The sequence below is a fragment of the Cryptococcus depauperatus genome, chromosome 4 (genome assembly GCF_001720195.1).
Source record: "Cryptococcus depauperatus CBS 7841 chromosome 4, complete sequence".
In the NCBI taxonomy this organism is placed as follows: Eukaryota; Fungi; Basidiomycota; class Tremellomycetes; order Tremellales; family Cryptococcaceae; genus Cryptococcus; species Cryptococcus depauperatus.
Genome location: NC_089471.1, coordinates 1,464,263 through 1,481,459, shown reverse-complemented (window position 1 = coordinate 1,481,459; position 17,197 = coordinate 1,464,263). Strand labels below are relative to the sequence as shown.

Here is a 17,197-nt window from a genome sequence, read left to right as displayed (position 1 = left end):
TATTGGTTTCCACTCTAAAAGAGAACTCTATGGGATATATCTTGTTGTGAGGAATGGTATGGCCCTCTCCAAATCATTCAAGAGCTTTGTGTATCACTTGTAATTGCATAGATGGTCTTATCAATTGTCATTATCGTATACCAGCTTTAATAATTTCATTCCCAAGAATGTGCCAATGTATTTGCTCCCTAGCCTCTTGAAAACCTAAAGAATATGAAGAGAAAAGTTTGTTCGCAAAAGATACTCATCTCCTAGTGTTGACGATCCTTGAGAACAAGCGATTGGCTCATATCCGAGAGAATGCAGGTAAAATCACCCCAGTCTAGACTGCCATCAATCCATCCATGCTGCCAACGTCAACATACTACAGTGGCGCTATGTATTCAACTTGTCTTCTTATCCGATGGTATGTCGAACTCAAGGGGTAAGCGATATCAAAGAAAGTCTTTTGAAGTCAAAACGAAGACAACATTAAAATTGTTTCTCAAAGATACAAATGTTACATCTCCGCGTGAGCCACGGCCGGAAATAAAAACATATTGCCGGACAAGTCTTTGACGTGCACTTTTTTGTTTTTTCTATATATTACCTTATTTAGTTTTATAGCTGTCTGTCTCGCTCCTCAATTCCCGAACAACATGTCCGATATCGAGCCTTCTGATTACACAGAAGATGAGCTGCTCGCTATAGAAGCCGAACTCGAAGCAGGCTACCACGAAATTGAAGAAAAGTATGCCAAATTGTTATGATAATTACTTTAATTGACTCGTCAATTCAGATACGTCACAAATGCCCAAAAGGGTCTGGAGAGCCTTCTTGTAGTAGACAATGTTCCCGTTGTAGATGAAGGGAAACGGCAGCGACTGGTGGAGCGTTTAAAGCAAACATTTAGCAAAGCAGGCGCCCCAATTCAAGAAGATGACATTTTTATGCCATGGGATAGTGCAGCAAATGTTAGCAAAGGGTGCGTATGCAACAAGTCAGATGAGATATTGAAAAGCATTAACAAACAACTTCCAGGTATGTCTTTCTTGTATATCCAGACAGTATGCAAGCAGGAAATGCGCATAGCGTGTTGGACGGAGTCTCTTTTGGTAAAAATGTGCTTCGCATCAACCGCTTTTCTGATATTGAACACTTTGCTTTAATGTCATTTGGACAGAATGACTTACCCAAAGGATGGAAGGTGAAAGATTATGTTGAAAAGGTGAGTGCGATCAATCTATAGCTTTCTGTGGATACTAAGTGAAATGGTAGAATCATTTGCGTAGTTGGCTTGGTGATCGCTCCGGCAGAGATCAATATCTTACCTTCCAAGATACTGATGTCAGCTTATGGTGGAATGGTAAGAATGGTGTAGCGGAACCTGTGAGGGATTCAAGTGGCAAGCCCATCAAGAATAACGTAGGTTTTCGTGTTGCTTTTGATGGCATTTTTTGTAAATACGCTTATCGGGAGACAGAAATGGGGAGAGCTTTATCTGCAATGGTCACCTCTTGGTACCTACCTTGCTTCCTTGCATCGAGTTGGTGTTGCTCTCTGGTCCGGACCAAAGCTTGATGGGCCTATCGGCGTTGATGTTTTACGATTTACTCATCCGAATGTCAGACTTATACAATTTTCACCTTGTGAGAATTATCTCATAACATGGTCGGAAGAACCAATCGTCATCTATGACACTCATCCAAATTCATCTATCCTTCAAGAGACATTCGGACCGGAAGATGAGGGAAACCAATTCGTCGTTTGGGATATTAAAACTTCACGAGTCCTACGAACATTTCCAGGCGACAAGCCTTCTTCAGCCGAAAATACGCAATCTCGCATATCCTGGCCCATTTTCAAATGGTCACCTGATGACGCTTATGTCGCCAAATGCAACGCTGGCGTCGGTATCTCGGTATATGAGCTACCATCAATGGGTCTTCTAGACAAGAAAAGTATCAAGATTGAGGGTGTACAAGACTTTGAGTGGTGTCCAATGAGCACAAAAGACATGTCTAAAAAGAAGGACAGTCAAGACAAGCAATGTACATTGGTTTACTGGACTCCCGAGGCTCAGAACCAACCGGCAAGGGTTAATCTTATGTCTGTGCCATGTAGAAATGTCTTGAGATCAAAGAATCTATTCAATGTCACTGATGTGAGCAACCATCGTTTGACGTTGGGTAGCTGTACTGAATGACGGTCCGTAGTGCAAATTTTATTGGCAAAGCGATGGCGATTTTCTATGTGTGAAGGTTGATCGTCACGCTCGTAAAGCCAAATCCAAGAAAGCAACTTTCTGCAATCTGGAGATTTTCCGTATGCGTGAAAAAGACTTCCCAGTTGAGGTTTTAGAATTCAAAGGTATTTCATTTCACTAATTATGACAACATGACTGATTCGTTTGTCAAATAGATTATGTGCCACAATTTGCATGGGAGCCAGCCGGCAACCGTTTTGCGATTGTTCTCAATTCGGATCAAAATTTACCAGCTGTAGTTGGTACTGCTGCAAAGTACAGTATCGACTTTTTCCAGTTAGATCCTAAAAAAGGTGATTTCTTATCTGTGAAACGTCTGGAAAACAAAATGGCAAACACTTTGGCTTGGTCTCCAAAAGGACGTCATATTGCGTTGGCTACCATTGGTTCTTCTAACAAGTTTGACATTGAATTTTGCGATTTGGACTTTACAGTAGACGAAAAAAGGGAAACAACTACAAATGTTACACTGTTGGGTACTGGCGAACATTTTGGCATTACTGAGATCGCTTGGGACCCTAGTGGCAGATATGTTGTAACTTCTGCGTCTATGTGGCGTCAGTCAGTAAGTTTTCTTGCAGCACGTTCAATAAAAGTACCGGCTTGTTGACTGCAATCATTAGCCTGAACCCGGCTTCTGTATATGGGATTTCAAAGGCCAACAACTTCTGCAAAAGTCCAAGGATCGCTTCAAGCAATTCCTTTGGCGACCCCGCCCTCCCACACTCCTCAGCAAAGAGCAAATCAAAACCGTCCGAAAAGATTTACGCGAGTTCTCTAGGCAGTTTGATGAAGAAGATACAGCAGAAGAGAACAGAGGCAGTGCTGAAAAATTGTCTCAGCGACGAAGAGAAATTAGCGAATGGAACGCATGGCGAGCAAGGAATAATGAGAGGCTGGTTTCCATTAGACTCAGTAGAGGCAAAGCAAAAGCGGACTTCAGTAGTTCAGATTTGGAAGCTAAAGTGGAAGAATGGGTCGAAGAACTTATTGACGACACGGAAACAATTGTTTCTTAAATCAATTCCAACGTCAAGAGTTTCATTGATGCATAGATGCTCATTCCGTCTATGATTCGAACAAAAAGACTTGATAGGTCTCATCGAATGATAAATCCATGCATATCCATCCATGAAAATTCGTTACGTCCACTGTGGTCAATGCGCTTCAAGGATGATCCTAATTAACATTGGTGGAACAAGATTTCGTTTCAAGAAGTTAGAGGCCATACAGAAAAGTGGCCGAGAATACGGCAATTTAAAGAGATAACCCGCTGCTGATCAAATACAATAGCAGCAGGCTCAAAGGAAACAGGTTCACCTTTGTCTCATAACGTTATTTGATAGCGGATTCAATGAAGGCGACTCGGGTTTCCCCGTAAAATGATCTAATGGTGTAGGATAAGACCCCTCTCAAAAAACAGTGTTCATGCTACGAAAGTTGCCAACCGTCTGACAGTCGGGACATTCAACCACGCTGGTACATCTGATCTCTATGTGAGCGCGGAGACTCAACGGGTATAGAATAATGACTTACACGTCTCCAAGCCCATGATCTCTCTTGGAGCAGGGAGCTGATAAGGCCCCACATCATCAGCTTCTGGCGTTAAAAGGAGTTGATCAGTCTTATCTTCTGGTTTGATTCTTGCCGCAACTGCTCGGAGTATCTCAGGATTCAAAGGCACTTCGTAATCAGCCGTATGGTATTGGCTTATGAGTTTTTGTACTTGGGTAGGTGATAAGATCCAGCAAACATCGAAAAGAATATCAATATCACTCAAAGTAGCCTAGAAAATTCAATAAATTAGACATCTGTCATGAGTCACAAATATAGAGTTACCTTTTTTAGTTGAAGTAGCTTAGTAGCTTGCATAAGATGTTCTAACTGAAGAAGACCCTCAGGCATGTCATGTGACTTGCACCACTCTTTAGAAACTTTGATCAGTAATGGATTATCATTATTATTAAGACATCGTACCTTCTATTCGCGTTATGTTATATTGTATTTGCATTGCTGTTCTCATATTAGCCATCATTGTTTGGATCTTTCGCATTGAAGGTGTGAGAGTACATACCTCTTTTCCAGGAACAGAAATTTCTTCTCATGATCAAGTCATTGAATGATACTTGACCAATGAGTTTCAGTAATTCGGTAATTACTTGGTGCATGACACTCTCTTCCATATAGTAGCTCTTCAAACACTTCCATACCTTGTTGAGGAGGTTGAGGATATCGTCCATTGTAGATGTTGGTTGCTGTGTTCCTCCGATGCCTCCCAACATTCTTGAAAACATCCGCCCTGACCCATCTGAAGTCACAAAACCAGGCAAAGATTGTGATTCAATAATAGCAGGTATAACCATCTTTGTGAGCTGTTTCTTGACTTCTAACATGAGCGTGTGGTAAATATTGTATTCTAAAGAGTCCAAATCGTGTTTGACCACACCAATTAGGCGAGTATAATCTTCCCAATACACTGCACGATGTTCAAGCTTGTCGGAGCCAGGAACATAGCCCTTAAGTGCATCATCTTCAGCGATGCAAACAAACGACAGGATCTCATGTACATTTGAGAGCCAAAAAACTCCTGGGATGATAACATCTTCGTTCCTGAAAGTCTAATGCCAGATTAGCCCCATACTTAACTTCAACATTTCGGTTGCTGCACAATAAAATTGATACATACCAGGATGTGCTGCTGCACAGCTTGCATCACGCTTGCCAAAAACCTCTCAGACTCCGAGACAAGAGCTTGCTTCCACATTTCATTGCTGATAAGACTAATCAGATGAGCGGGGAAAAGAATTTCTTTAGCTGTAGGGGGAGCATGAAGACTTGGACTTGGAATCTTGAGTTGATAGATAAGCCCTTGAAGTACATCGCTATCCAATGTCGATCCATCTTCTAGAAGACGACTAATTTCATTAGAGACACCGTCTGGCACAGGGACAGGAGAGAAAGGCAGACCCTGAGAATCTCTTAATTTCAGAGACCCAGTTGGATTATGTATAAAAGATACTGCCCGTGGATTGGACATATATTTGAGATCATCATATTGAATAAGACTTTCACTAGCCATGGAATGCCGCCTCATAGGTCGTCGAGGACCAACGGATTTCTCTGTATCCAAAGTAAGTGGTGGTGGGTGCCCCAGTTCACTACCATCAAAGCGGTTATTTGAAGACTTAATCATCCGCTCGTTATTCAATGCAGTGATGGTACCATTACGAGATAGTTGCTCACGAACAGAGCGCAGCTCTTCGCGCAACTGATCGATGGTAGATTTGTCATTGACACTGGAACATCTTGATTCTTCAAGAGAAAGTTGATTTAACTCCAAGGCTTCTGTTGATTCTTGTAACTGCCTGATGAGTTGTTGTATCTGCACATCCTTCTCAGAAATCTTCTCCATGGCCTCCTGCAATTTGCATTCTATCGTGTCCTTTGTTTGGATCAACAGATCGAGGTCACTCTTCGGGACAGTTGGTACAGTTAAGCTCTTTTCTAGTTTTTCAGAATTTGCCTTCAGTTCATCTTCAAGAAGATTTATGCGAGTAGCCAGCTCTTTACCGTCGGCGGTTTTCTTTTGTAGTGCCCGAGTGAGCTCAATGACTTTGTTTTCTAGCTGGTAGGAATGTTCTTGAATTTTTTCTGCAGATTTTGCTTCGACCTTGAGCATTTTCAAATGATTGACAGCCAACTTGCGACGCCATAGAGATTGAAGTAGAGTGACTTCTTTTCGTTGCTTTTGGAACATACGTCGAGCGACACTGATAACCATGAACGTAAGCATAAGATGAAAAGCTAATTGCTCCATTAGCTCAAACTCACAGTCCACGAAACAACGACTGTAAGGTTGTCGCTGCATTTCTTGTCCTTTGTCTCTCGGTTCGCTCTCTAGCCATTTTCCTACGGAAAGCTATAATGCTAGTTAGACATACTCCCATTTTTATTTTATTTTATTTATTTGAAGTACGCACCCGATTGCACAAGAATGATTGACTTCCTTACCGCCAGCAAGTTTCTTCTGCCGAGCCAGCCTCGTATGTACGCTTGCAAAGTCACCGCAGCCTTCTCTTTTCTCATTCTCTCTACGATTCGCCTTGCTACAATCCCTTTCCACCACAATTGAATAACGACAGAGCTCTTCCTCAACTCTTTATAATGTTTACGGTCGAGATGTCGGCGTATGTACTTTTGTAGAGTAGTGACTAACTCGTGTTGTTTCTTCGATCTCAACGATTCTAGGTATGACAAAACGCCAGCACGGAAGAAAATTTTTGTAAGACCTAATTGATATTTGTCTTGGTCTTCAATGGTTTTAGCCAATATTGCAGTACATAAATCTTTGATGTCCATGTTGGTGTGCCACTCTTGAGACATAAGCATGATATGATATCTATTAAGAGTTATTAACATGAGTGATCTACATATAAAATCCCGCGACTAACCGTTCTGCAAAGGAAACGAAATCCCATCTCGAGGGATATCCAGCACAACTGATGCGAATGGTTTCAAGTAAGCCGCATGCTCGCAATTGACCCAGAACTTTAGTCTGTTCTATTTTCCACGCTTTTTTATCCTCATTCGGTTTGATACATCGAATATAATGTACGTTGGTACTATTAATGGTGTTCATCAGTTCCATAAGAGAAGTTTTAAACAAGCTTCCAAGAGTTGGTTTGCGAGGTACACTCTTCTTTGAAGCCTGAGTTGTAGAAACTTCTTTTTGAGCTGTGACTGTGGTTGTATTTTTGGTTTGAAATGCTGCATCCAGGATTTGACGTAGAAGCTCATTGGTTGAGTTCTGGAGGAGAGTAAGGTGCTCATCAGGGACAGTATCTTTGTTTTTTTCAATGAACCCCTCGACGCTATATGTGACCTCGTGTGCGTAATGAGCGATAGTGAACGAGCTCTGGTTAAATCGTGGCTTTTTCAAGACCAATTGTTGTTGCGTTGATGTAAGGACCTGGAAAATCTTGGTAGCAAATGAGGAATCTGATCCTGCTGGCAGGCGTGACTCTTCATCTAAGAGAGTAAGAATGCCCATTTTACCCTCGATGATGTCGATACACGCTTGGTTGTCCATAAAATCGATGAATTTCCATTCGATTCCTTCCCGTACATACTCTTCTTGTTCGAGCTAAGATATAATTGAGAATCGTTGGAGAGAAGAACAAAGTCAGAGCTTAGACTCACTTTGAAAACATGAGTGTTGAATTCCTGCTGAAGTTTTTCATTTGCCCAATTAATGCAGAATTGCTCAAAGGAATTCTAGAATTATCAGACCGCGCCAGTAAACACTAATAAACGCCACACACAGTTGTGAAATGTTCAAATCCATACTGTATGCCAATCGAAAATGAGCACATTTCACATTTCATTTTTAACAAATCTTACAATATCAAGCACTCCAATGAATTTTAGAGCAACGCTCGAATTGATTGAGATATCACCAGTCAAACTTTGATTTATAGCATTGACTAGCCACTAGATGGAGGAAGATTTAGCTCTCCCAGTTTCATGGTCAACCAAAAATAAGCTGAGCGAGACTTACCTGGAAAAGACAACTGTATATGAATTTAGCTACAGAGTCTTTGACAACCGTTGCTTGTGCATATCCCAAATTGGTGATAACTTTTTCATTCCTCGTTACAAGCTGTTTCTTGATGGTCCACTTCTTAAACTCCGCAAGGGGTAAACCGAGAAGAGAGGTTGCTAAAATGAGGGCTGCATCGTCGTCATTAAGAACTGCATCGTTCCTCGCTTGAGTTATATGGACGTTGCCCAAATGTAAGAGAGCAGCGAGAAGTTTGAAGATATGCCATTGTTTTTCGACGGAGATACCAATAGTAGATAGCGCTTTCTGTGTTGCAGCGAAGTCTTCTCCATCATTGACTCCGGGAATGATATGGGAAGATGGGCCGCCGCCCGATAGATACACAAAATCGGATGGTGAAGAGGATAACGAAAGCTCTTTACGCTCAGTGAGAGGTGCTCCCGCAAGTAATTGGTAGAATATATGATAGTTTCGCTCCAAATCAGGCTGAAAAATCAAACGAGAACGTTCTAGAAGATATGTCCGTATCTGTGCGCCTATGATTCCATTGTCTTTGCCGAACAGGACCTATAAAGTGCAAGCACAGCTGGGTTAAATCACCAATATCAATGCCATCCGTTAAGTATACTCACCTGGATGTATTTTCCAAATCGCGAACTATTATCGTTCTTGGTAGTTTTCGCGTTACCAAAAGCCTCCATGATAGGGTTACTGGCCAAGATTTGCTTTTCTACTTCACTCATATGCTCCTCATCTGATGTCCCTTTGCGAGGAAGGCTGTCTTCATTCAAATCGTGCGCCGACGCAAAATAACGTAATATGTATTTTGTAGCAACAGTTTTACCAGCACCGCTAGAAACAGTTTCATAATCAGTGACTTATAGCAATTGACCAGTTTCATTGTACAAGGAGTCTTACCTTTCGCCGCTCACAACTATAGTCTGGTCACCTGCTCCTGTTGGGTCTACACCTCCGCTTCCATCTCCGCGTCGCATTGCGTTGAGAGCTTCTTCGGCAATGGCAAAAATATGTGGATCGCGTTGACTCTTCTTTTGTCCAGAATACAATTTCACATATGTTCTATCATCTATCAAGAATGAATGTGAGCTCTCAGCTCATCTAAGATAGGAGACGGTGACTTGCAGATGTTGAGAGGTGTAAAAGGATTGATGGATAGCTGTAGACAACGGTCATAAGCGGCCACACATTTTGAGCGAATTCGGGCTCACCAAGACAATTCCTGAGTATGTATAGGGAAGATGCTGCATATATCGAGTCGCTATAGCATGTAGAACTATTACGTGGCGTGATTAAACAAGCATCATTTCAAAGGTAATCAGATGCTCACCAGATGGTTCGTTGAGGTTGCTCAAATTAGCCAGGTCTTCCACTGTTTCCAGGGCAGGAGGATTCCTTAAATAGAGGCGAGCAGTTTCTTTAGCATCCCACTTTTTTGACAAATCTAAAGATGTTTCTTGTAGCATTGAAGTAGGAAACCTGAGAGTCTTTGTGGCCGATGGGTCGGCATCATAAGATATGACGACAGTCGCCTCTGGCGAGGAGGTATTACCTTCATCAACGTCAATAGACACAATGGTTCCCGGTAACCAATTTGAGCCTGAATCCTGCACCCAGATAAGAGCGCCCTTGCAATAGGGGGTAGCCATGTCGCGTTCAATTATACCAAAAGCGCCCTCTGCTAAGCAAACAACAGATTCTCAATAGTTTCTAAGAGCTGTAGTTACAGCCGGCACGATACGTACGCGACGGCGTAAATCTAATGCTATCTCTGTCACCGATAGACGGGCTGGCGTCGCGTCGAGCTGGACGAGTTGAACGAAGAGTTAAAAACTAAGGCTTGCTGTTGACAGAGCTCGACGTATGTAGAAGGCGGTAGGGACCCAAAACGATAGACAGGAGGCCCCGTTATTGGGCGTATCAGTAGAATAAATCCAGAATCAAAATCAAAATCAGAATGAAGATGGCATACAGAGAATACAACTTGAAGTAATATAGGCGCGCCATCCCTTACGAGCCTAAAAACGGTCGCGTTGTGTCGTGTCACGAATTACCATGAATTGATTTTTGCCTGTTAAATGTTATTTGTGCATTTTATATATGGTAATTCAATCTTAAATTTCTTTCTATTTCATTTAGAAAACCTGATTACAAGGCTCATGTATTAGAACTATAGAGAATGGGCGATTTTGTAGTCTCAATTCTCACCCAAAACGTGATTTTGTGCCCAAATCAGTGCCCAGCCCATATATTCTTGTCCTCTTGTAGACGAAAGAGCTCGATTTTGGCGAAGGTTTTATCATATAGACCTTGATTAGAAGTAGAGAGCTGTATTGTATGCATAGCCTAGTATGTTGGGCTTTTAAAAAACTCTTGAGATGCAATTTCGGGTTGAAAATATATTGAGTATGGTTAATGGCTATTTCAGGGAAATCTTTGTCTCAACCATTTCACTGCGTCCAGACTATTCAAATATAATTTCTAATTCTTTTCTTATTCCTCATCTTTGGTATGTTGAAAACTAAACATTGAAAACCACCATATCTTTGCAGGCCTAGTTCTTGAACTTTGTCCAAGAATCCTGGCCACAGGATAAACAAACGAGAATGGTATCGCACCATGGATCCCAGATACACTCAGTAAAGTTGGGCAATGGCGAACATGTATCCACAAATGGTAAGTTATAGGCTGCCATCCTCACTAGCCTTATCAAACTTCCGGTTTGCTAATCTCCAACTATACTGACAACGCTGTATAGACCATGTATATGTCTATTTCCCTTGGTCTGCTCGTGATGGTGCGTATGCTTCTATTCTTCTGGCTATGGGTGATGTCAGCAAGACCATTCTGAATGAGATTCTGACACTTTCAAAGGCATGCCCTATACCATTGCCCGTGTTATCGAATTTATGCCCTTACAAACCAAGGATCTACCGACAGCATCATCGTGCCGCACTGCAGCCCGACTTTCTCTGTACTACCGTCCGATGGAGGTCAGTGGCTGTCTTCGTATACTGTGACACCAATATCTTTCAGCCGGTCTTATGCTCTTGTACTAGGTGTCTGCTCGAAACATTTCTGATGTCCGTCTACTCCTCGCTGCCATACATACAGATATACAACCAATCAACATTATCAAGGGAAAGTGCTACGTCCGTCATAGGGATCGCATTGAAGATCTTTTGGAATGGAAACGTAGGCCCGATCACTTTTATTTCGTCAAGTTCTTCGATCCTTACATTAAACGCGAGTTTGAGATGATTCGCACTGCCGCAGTTAATAATAGTACGTGCTTCATCTTGAGAAACAAGAGACAAATGGCACGGATGAACATTGAATAGTTCCACATAACGTCAAGAAAGTTTTGATGCGTCGCTACGAGTACTTGATCACAGAGAAAGAGATGGTGACAGTTTTGATCGATGACCTTCGTAGCTGCTGCAAATGTCACCATTGGGCATCCTTCTTGAATTCTGTAAGATGCGAGTAGGTCATTATTCCTCTTTCGCGGTTTAATTGATCAACATGTGATTCCTCAGGCTGTGTAAAGAAAACTATCACATGAATTGCCTTCATCCTCCCCTTGTCTCAAAGCCCGCTAAAGGTTATTTTTGGGTTTGCCCACCGTGCTCCCTTCATCGCAATAAGAACTGTGACACAGGGAAGTCTACCCCTGTTCGTCCAACTCCAAACCTTTTAGAGCCAAAAGTATCAAAGATAGGAGATATGACAATGTCGGTTGATGCAAGACCCGATGTAATGTTTAGAGGCTGGCCTTGGCGCTACTTTGGGTGAGTACCGTAGTGTATAACATGAATTACACTGTGTTGATCAACCACTTAGTCTTTACACCAACGCGGAGGATAGTTTAGGTGAGGATTCTGATATGGTAGCACCGACATCTATTCATTTGATGTTGCTTCTCAGATCCAGAGGATTCTATATTCCCGCGAGCAGTAACTCGGGTCGGCGTCAAGTTTCAAGCCAATGTTCCATCTTGGCAGTCAGAATCGATGGCAGAGGATCGTTCAGGTCTACAATCTGAAGCTGCTCCCTTTCAATCAAATTCTTTGTGGGAGCGAGGCCACTCCCCTGCCGAGGATGAATCCAAAAAGACAATACAGCGGTTATCTACACCGACTGATGACCGTAAGTATCAACAACTAATCTTGTCAACTAATCAATACGTAGTTGCTGAGTACATGGAAGATGTCAAAGCGTTAGATTTAGCAGTACCACCATGGAACGTTGAAAGACTTAATCTCTCAATCCATTGCTATATGACTATGGGTAGAGAACTCGCTTATCAACACATGTCCAGTACTACAATTACAAGTTTCAAGCCTATCAATGTCAGTTGTTTTTTCATACAATATAAATTTGCTCGCCAGTTCTTTCTAATTTACGCATGTAGCTTAATGATGAAGAACTCGACATCTTTGAAGCTGAACTGGAACGTAACGGCGGCTTGAACGTACTCAGCTGTAGCAAGCTGATTAACCGACCTTCTTCCGAGATATTGCGATTCTTTCACATTTGGAAAAATGATAAACTGAAAAGCCAAAATGAGGCACTAGTTCGAGCTAGTCATTCAAATTCAGGTGTCAACGGAGGACATTCAAATCATAAACCTCAATTGTCACGGAGTAATGGACGCGAAAATAGAGATCAGAGTCATGCAGATGACAGAAACACTGGTTGTGAGGAAATCTCTACTGAGTTTCATAAGATGGCCTGTGTGGCTTGCGGTCTACAAGTGGGTGACAACTGGTTGAAATGTCCTCGAACTTTTCCCGGTGTCGCTATGTGCCAATTTTGCGGGTAAGTTATGGTGCGGCTTGAGTTTGCACCATATTCAATGTTGAACGCTGCGATGATAGTTTGTATTATCGGAAGTACGGAGTAATTACATCTACCAAGCCGCAATTCAAGGGCATAGAACAAAAAGAAGTTCGTGCAAAAAAGACAAGGAAGGTAAGTCAGATCGTTATATTTCTGCGATCGCTTGGCCTGTAAGGTATTCATACATCTAGAATAAGGATATTTTGACACCTGTTGATCTAAACTTAAACGATAAATCGATCTCTTGTGCATGTTGTGGCAATATCGAGCCAGGATCTGATCTTGCGAGGTGTACAAACTGTACATTCGCGGTACACACATGTGAACAGTTTCTCATCATTACTAAAAGAGATTAGGCTAATGTGTCTCATAAGTTTGTTATGGGTTAGATCCACAATTTGAAAAGTCTAGTTGGAAGTGTGATCTGTGCGCGAATTTGAAACTCGAAGATTGTAACCTTGTATGTCTATTTATGGTCTTCGTCCCCAATGAATAAAGGTTGACATCACTTCAGCAACCACAATGTGTTCTGTGTCCACAGAGGACTTGTCTACCATCGCACAAACAAAAAGCTGTATTGGAAAATGATCCGCTCACTGCTTTAAAGCGGACAGAAGGGCGTCATTGGGCCCATTTGCTTTGCTCGACTTGGACAGAAAACGTCACAATTGGAGATTCAACTTCACTGAACGCAATGGAAGGCATCATGACGATCCCACAAGAACGCTGGGCAAAAGAGTGCAACCTTTGTCATCAGCATGATGGAGCCGTATTATCCTGTACTGACTGTGATAATGTCTTTCATCCTTCCTGTGCTTGGTTATCGGGATACAGATTTTTTTTCAACTTCGTCCCAGTAGGTAGAACTGGTTTTATCATTGTTCTAGCTGTTCATTTGTTGCTGACTATGAGACATTTGTGTCATAGGCTGAATTAGGCAAATCCCAAGCAACAACAATCATCAAATTCAAGGAATCGGAAGGAATTATGACTCCTGGAATTTGGTGCAAAAATCATCATGCTCAAGGTCGTAAACTCTACGGTATCTACGAAATGGATTCACAGCTCAATCAGGTTAGTCGTTTGGGTCATTTGCTCTCATGAGGGTAATTTGTGGCATCTGGCTAAAACAAGCTAACTAATTATACAAGACCGCATTTCAAGTTTACATTTCACACTACAAGTCAGCGTCTGCACACCTGGCATTTCCGCTCTTGCGCAAAGCTAGACGCCTTGAGGCTCATGTGCCGCCGTCCGTCCAAACCAAGATAAGAAGCACAGGTGGTGCTTCAGAGCGTTGTATAGTATGTGGAGTAGATGCCAGTCCCATTTGGCATAGTTGCTCTGTCTTGATCGCAAATCCAAATAGGACAGAAGAACGGTTCCCCCCCATGGTCATTGAGGGAGAAGTTTCAGATGGCAAAAATCCAAACAGATCTATGTGTCATCTTTGTTGGTTGAGAGGCTGAGTTTTATGTCTTGAGTGAGATCATTTATTTCAACTCAGATCAAGAGATTCCTGCCCGCCTCGCCACGCTGATCGACTGTCCTAAATGCCTACAGTGGGATTTGTTTCATTCAAAACAGATGGGAAGCATGGGTTAGGCAATATTCGCTTTCCTACTCATTCAACCCTCCGTCATTTGGCCCATAAAGACATGCAGAGATACTTTGGATGTTGTGCTCGTCGTCGTATGTTTGGGCCGTTCAGATGTTACGTGACGAGGAGATGTCAAAGTTACCAGAAAAGTTCGATTTCTTACTATGTTAGTAAAATGAGGATGTTTTCCTTATAACTATGCGTTTGAATACTTGACAATTTATCATTTCACCACAAAACATGGCCATTATCTTGAGACATGATGAAGTTCAAACATAACGTAACACTCTAAAATACACCTTCAAATACTGCAATGCTTACTCAAAACGAAGAAGTTTGACAAGAATAACTTTTTTGAATTAGTATAATGTGATACGCATGCCTAAAAACAACTTCAACAAGATCTTAGCTTGGCGTGCCTAAGTATGTTGATTTAGAAGGGAGTTCCATTTCCGTCGGATTTAACAATCATATGAAAGATGGTTGTAACAAATATTAAAGCTTTCTATCTATATCCTTCAACATAATTCTGGCATACACATTCCGTTATCTTTAAAATAATCACTCAAGGTGTTTGCCCACATAGCTATCATTGCATCGACAAATCAGTCGTCATCACGGTCATCACTATATTTAGGTGGTGGATTCCAAGGCTAGAAAACCTGTAGACAAATGGCTTCCGATACTACAGCCCATGGACACACTAAAATAGCCCCAAATATACCCATATGGGATCCTTCTATCAGCCCAGCAGCTGATAAAGAGACAGCCTCATCTTCAGCTCCTAGAGATGGGCTCTTACATGCCCAGGAAGCAGCTAGCATTGTAACGGAAGATGGAGAGACTTTACTCAAAACGCCTGGCTATATGCGCCGCTGCCTGAAGAGAAAGGTCAGAGAGACAAGGGAAAATCACCCACAAGTCGTTTCCATTAACTCTCAAGTTCAACGAAAGCAAGATCACTTGAAAGGTGAGTTTTAGATTCAATCAATTGACCATCAATTGTAATGGGTCTATAGGTGTACTGAACAATGCCGAATTTCCTCGGGGTAGTTTGCTCTTATAGGCCCGTGGTGGTTCTAACTTGATCCAGGTTCAAAATATTCAAATCGTCGCTATTATGTCCTTACAAATGCTGGCAAACCGGTCTTTTCTTCGCAAGTCTTTTACTATAATTTTTCTTGTCCTATAAGCAAAAGCTGACAAGATTGTGTAGCTCAGATGAGGATAACGTTACAAATATCACTGGTGTAGCTCACGCTTTGATATCTGTTCTGGCTGAAAATAATGACAAACTGCGGTATGAGAGTATACAATAGCAATCAGTCTTAGGCTCGCTAATAATCGCTCAGCTGCTTGATCAAAGGTCACTGCCGGATAGCTTTCCTGGACAGAACTCCATTACATCTCTTTTGTGTCAGCGATTGGGGAGAGCCAGAATATGTTGTAAGTTATAAGGAATGAAGAATACAATCAGATTTTTAAGCTATCAATAGCTCCGTTCCCATCTAGACTACATACACCAATATGTGCAGTCAATCATCCCTCCTGGCCAAATCCTGAAAACGCTTCAACAACGGAGCAATTCTGATCTTTCAAGGTTACTAGAAGGTATGTTGTCAATCCCATCCTTATACTGATACTGCCTTTAGGTACCGAGGTTTTCCTCCAAAATCTAATTCACAGTGCTCAGTATGACCCCAACTATTTGACTTCTGCTCTTCAGCCACTCAAAATGCCTTCAACAATTCGAAACTTGGCCGCAGCTGCATTGATGCCTCCTTCAAAAGTGAAAGTGAGTCGGCAGCTGAAGAATCGGCTGATAAGCCATAGCCACAGAGTCTACTTTACATTTTGATGGTGGCGGAGGGTCATATCATTACTTTGTTAAGGCCTAGAAAGCACACAATCCACCCCTCTGGTTAGTATGCATAACGAGATTACATCTGACAAATCATAGACTTGCGCCTTCTCATCAACACTCTGAAGTCTTCCACGGCTCTCCGATCAATAGAAACATGCGTCCCAATATGTCTTCCTAAATTCAACCCGACAGGTTTCGTCCATGCATACATAAGCTTTGTTGTAGATGAGGTTAGTTTAATATTTGTCAGCACCGATCAGGAGGCATTTCCAAAGATGAGGGAGCTCAAAGAAACAATTTGTCATGTGAGTGATCGTTCAGCCATGCCATGGTACAGTTATTCTGACCACTTTTCTTAGAGTCTAAAGAGTGACAAGACTCTTGATCGAATTCGCGAATCTATTAATACTCATTCATTCTCCGCATGTAAGTATACTTAAAGTACCAATCCCTATATATTAATTGTTTATGGTGACTGTCAACTATAGCAGCAATAGAATGCCCTGATCTTCGTCATTTTATTTATAAGTCACGCCAATATGTCCAGGTAACCTATCCGCAATGGGAGCCGCTGTATAAAGACAATTCAGACCAGTTGAGACGGTAAGCTGTCGCAACTTTCTTTTGTTTTATCCCTGTAATCTACTGTAACGTGACTGACCATTTTGAATTAGACTTGTTACTCTTTATCAAAAACTGCAAGATGGCATACACGCAAGATCAGGGCAAATCTCTTGTGTAGAAGTATTATACCTCGGAACGGACTGCGAGGCCTGCTTTGCTTGGGTGAGTTTCCAGCAGCCCTACAGCCCAGATTTATATCCGCCAACTGCGTATTATCAGGTAACAAAATCATTCGAAATATATATATGTGTCTCTCCTCAACTACCAATCTCGACAGTCATATCCATAACTAGGTCAGTCACGAAGTGGATCCTTACCCAGGAAAATACTTTATTCTTGAAAGATGCTCCGGTCTTCTGAGTTTATGCTCGACACCATATACCCTAATTCATCCTTCTGCCCAAGAGCAAGTCATCACAGAACATCCATATTAGCTTCCTTGCC

General features: G+C 41.9%; 4 protein-coding genes across 4 annotated transcripts; 3 read left to right on the top strand and 1 right to left on the bottom strand.

The window, feature by feature from the left end:
* Positions 1–638: 638 nt before the first annotated feature.
* Positions 639–3,264, top strand: L203_103899 (eukaryotic translation initiation factor 3 subunit B; the record flags this gene model as incomplete). Its single annotated transcript, XM_066213289.1, has 8 exons — positions 639–730; positions 779–964; positions 1,021–1,207; positions 1,258–1,404; positions 1,463–2,143; positions 2,196–2,349; positions 2,401–2,810; positions 2,869–3,264. The coding sequence occupies 8 exons, from the start codon at positions 639–641 to the stop codon at positions 3,262–3,264; spliced, it is 2,253 nt and encodes a 750-aa protein (XP_066069386.1).
* A 407-nt stretch (positions 3,265–3,671) lies between these two features.
* On the bottom strand, positions 3,672–9,472 carry L203_103898 (uncharacterized protein; the record flags this gene model as incomplete). The annotated part of the gene is made up of 18 exons (XM_066213288.1): positions 3,672–3,730; positions 3,782–4,031; positions 4,085–4,170; positions 4,223–4,258; positions 4,320–4,863; positions 4,932–6,015; positions 6,077–6,164; positions 6,226–6,644; positions 6,697–7,388; positions 7,445–7,519; positions 7,567–7,590; positions 7,646–7,735; positions 7,803–8,372; positions 8,438–8,657; positions 8,724–8,892; positions 8,949–8,982; positions 9,035–9,099; positions 9,154–9,472. The coding sequence occupies 18 exons, from the start codon at positions 9,470–9,472 to the stop codon at positions 3,672–3,674; spliced, it is 4,824 nt and encodes a 1,607-aa protein (XP_066069385.1).
* Positions 9,473–10,429: 957 nt separating this feature from the next.
* L203_103897 (uncharacterized protein) lies at positions 10,430–14,067 on the top strand (the record flags this gene model as incomplete). The annotated part of the gene is made up of 17 exons (XM_066213287.1): positions 10,430–10,499; positions 10,582–10,620; positions 10,698–10,816; positions 10,883–11,108; positions 11,165–11,309; positions 11,363–11,614; positions 11,667–11,695; positions 11,751–11,972; positions 12,015–12,175; positions 12,238–12,644; positions 12,704–12,797; positions 12,857–12,986; positions 13,040–13,125; positions 13,180–13,521; positions 13,593–13,739; positions 13,817–13,969; positions 14,035–14,067. 17 exons carry the CDS (start codon positions 10,430–10,432, stop codon positions 14,065–14,067), a joined length of 2,655 nt encoding a protein of 884 aa, XP_066069384.1.
* An 870-nt stretch (positions 14,068–14,937) lies between these two features.
* On the top strand, positions 14,938–17,187 carry L203_103896 (uncharacterized protein; the record flags this gene model as incomplete). Its single annotated transcript, XM_066213286.1, has 14 exons — positions 14,938–15,235; positions 15,285–15,314; positions 15,359–15,422; positions 15,482–15,565; positions 15,618–15,711; positions 15,762–15,883; positions 15,952–16,060; positions 16,105–16,186; positions 16,355–16,434; positions 16,489–16,555; positions 16,618–16,732; positions 16,804–16,915; positions 16,973–17,046; positions 17,097–17,187. 14 exons carry the CDS (start codon positions 14,938–14,940, stop codon positions 17,185–17,187), a joined length of 1,422 nt encoding a protein of 473 aa, XP_066069383.1.
* Between the last annotated feature and the right edge of the window lie 10 nt (positions 17,188–17,197).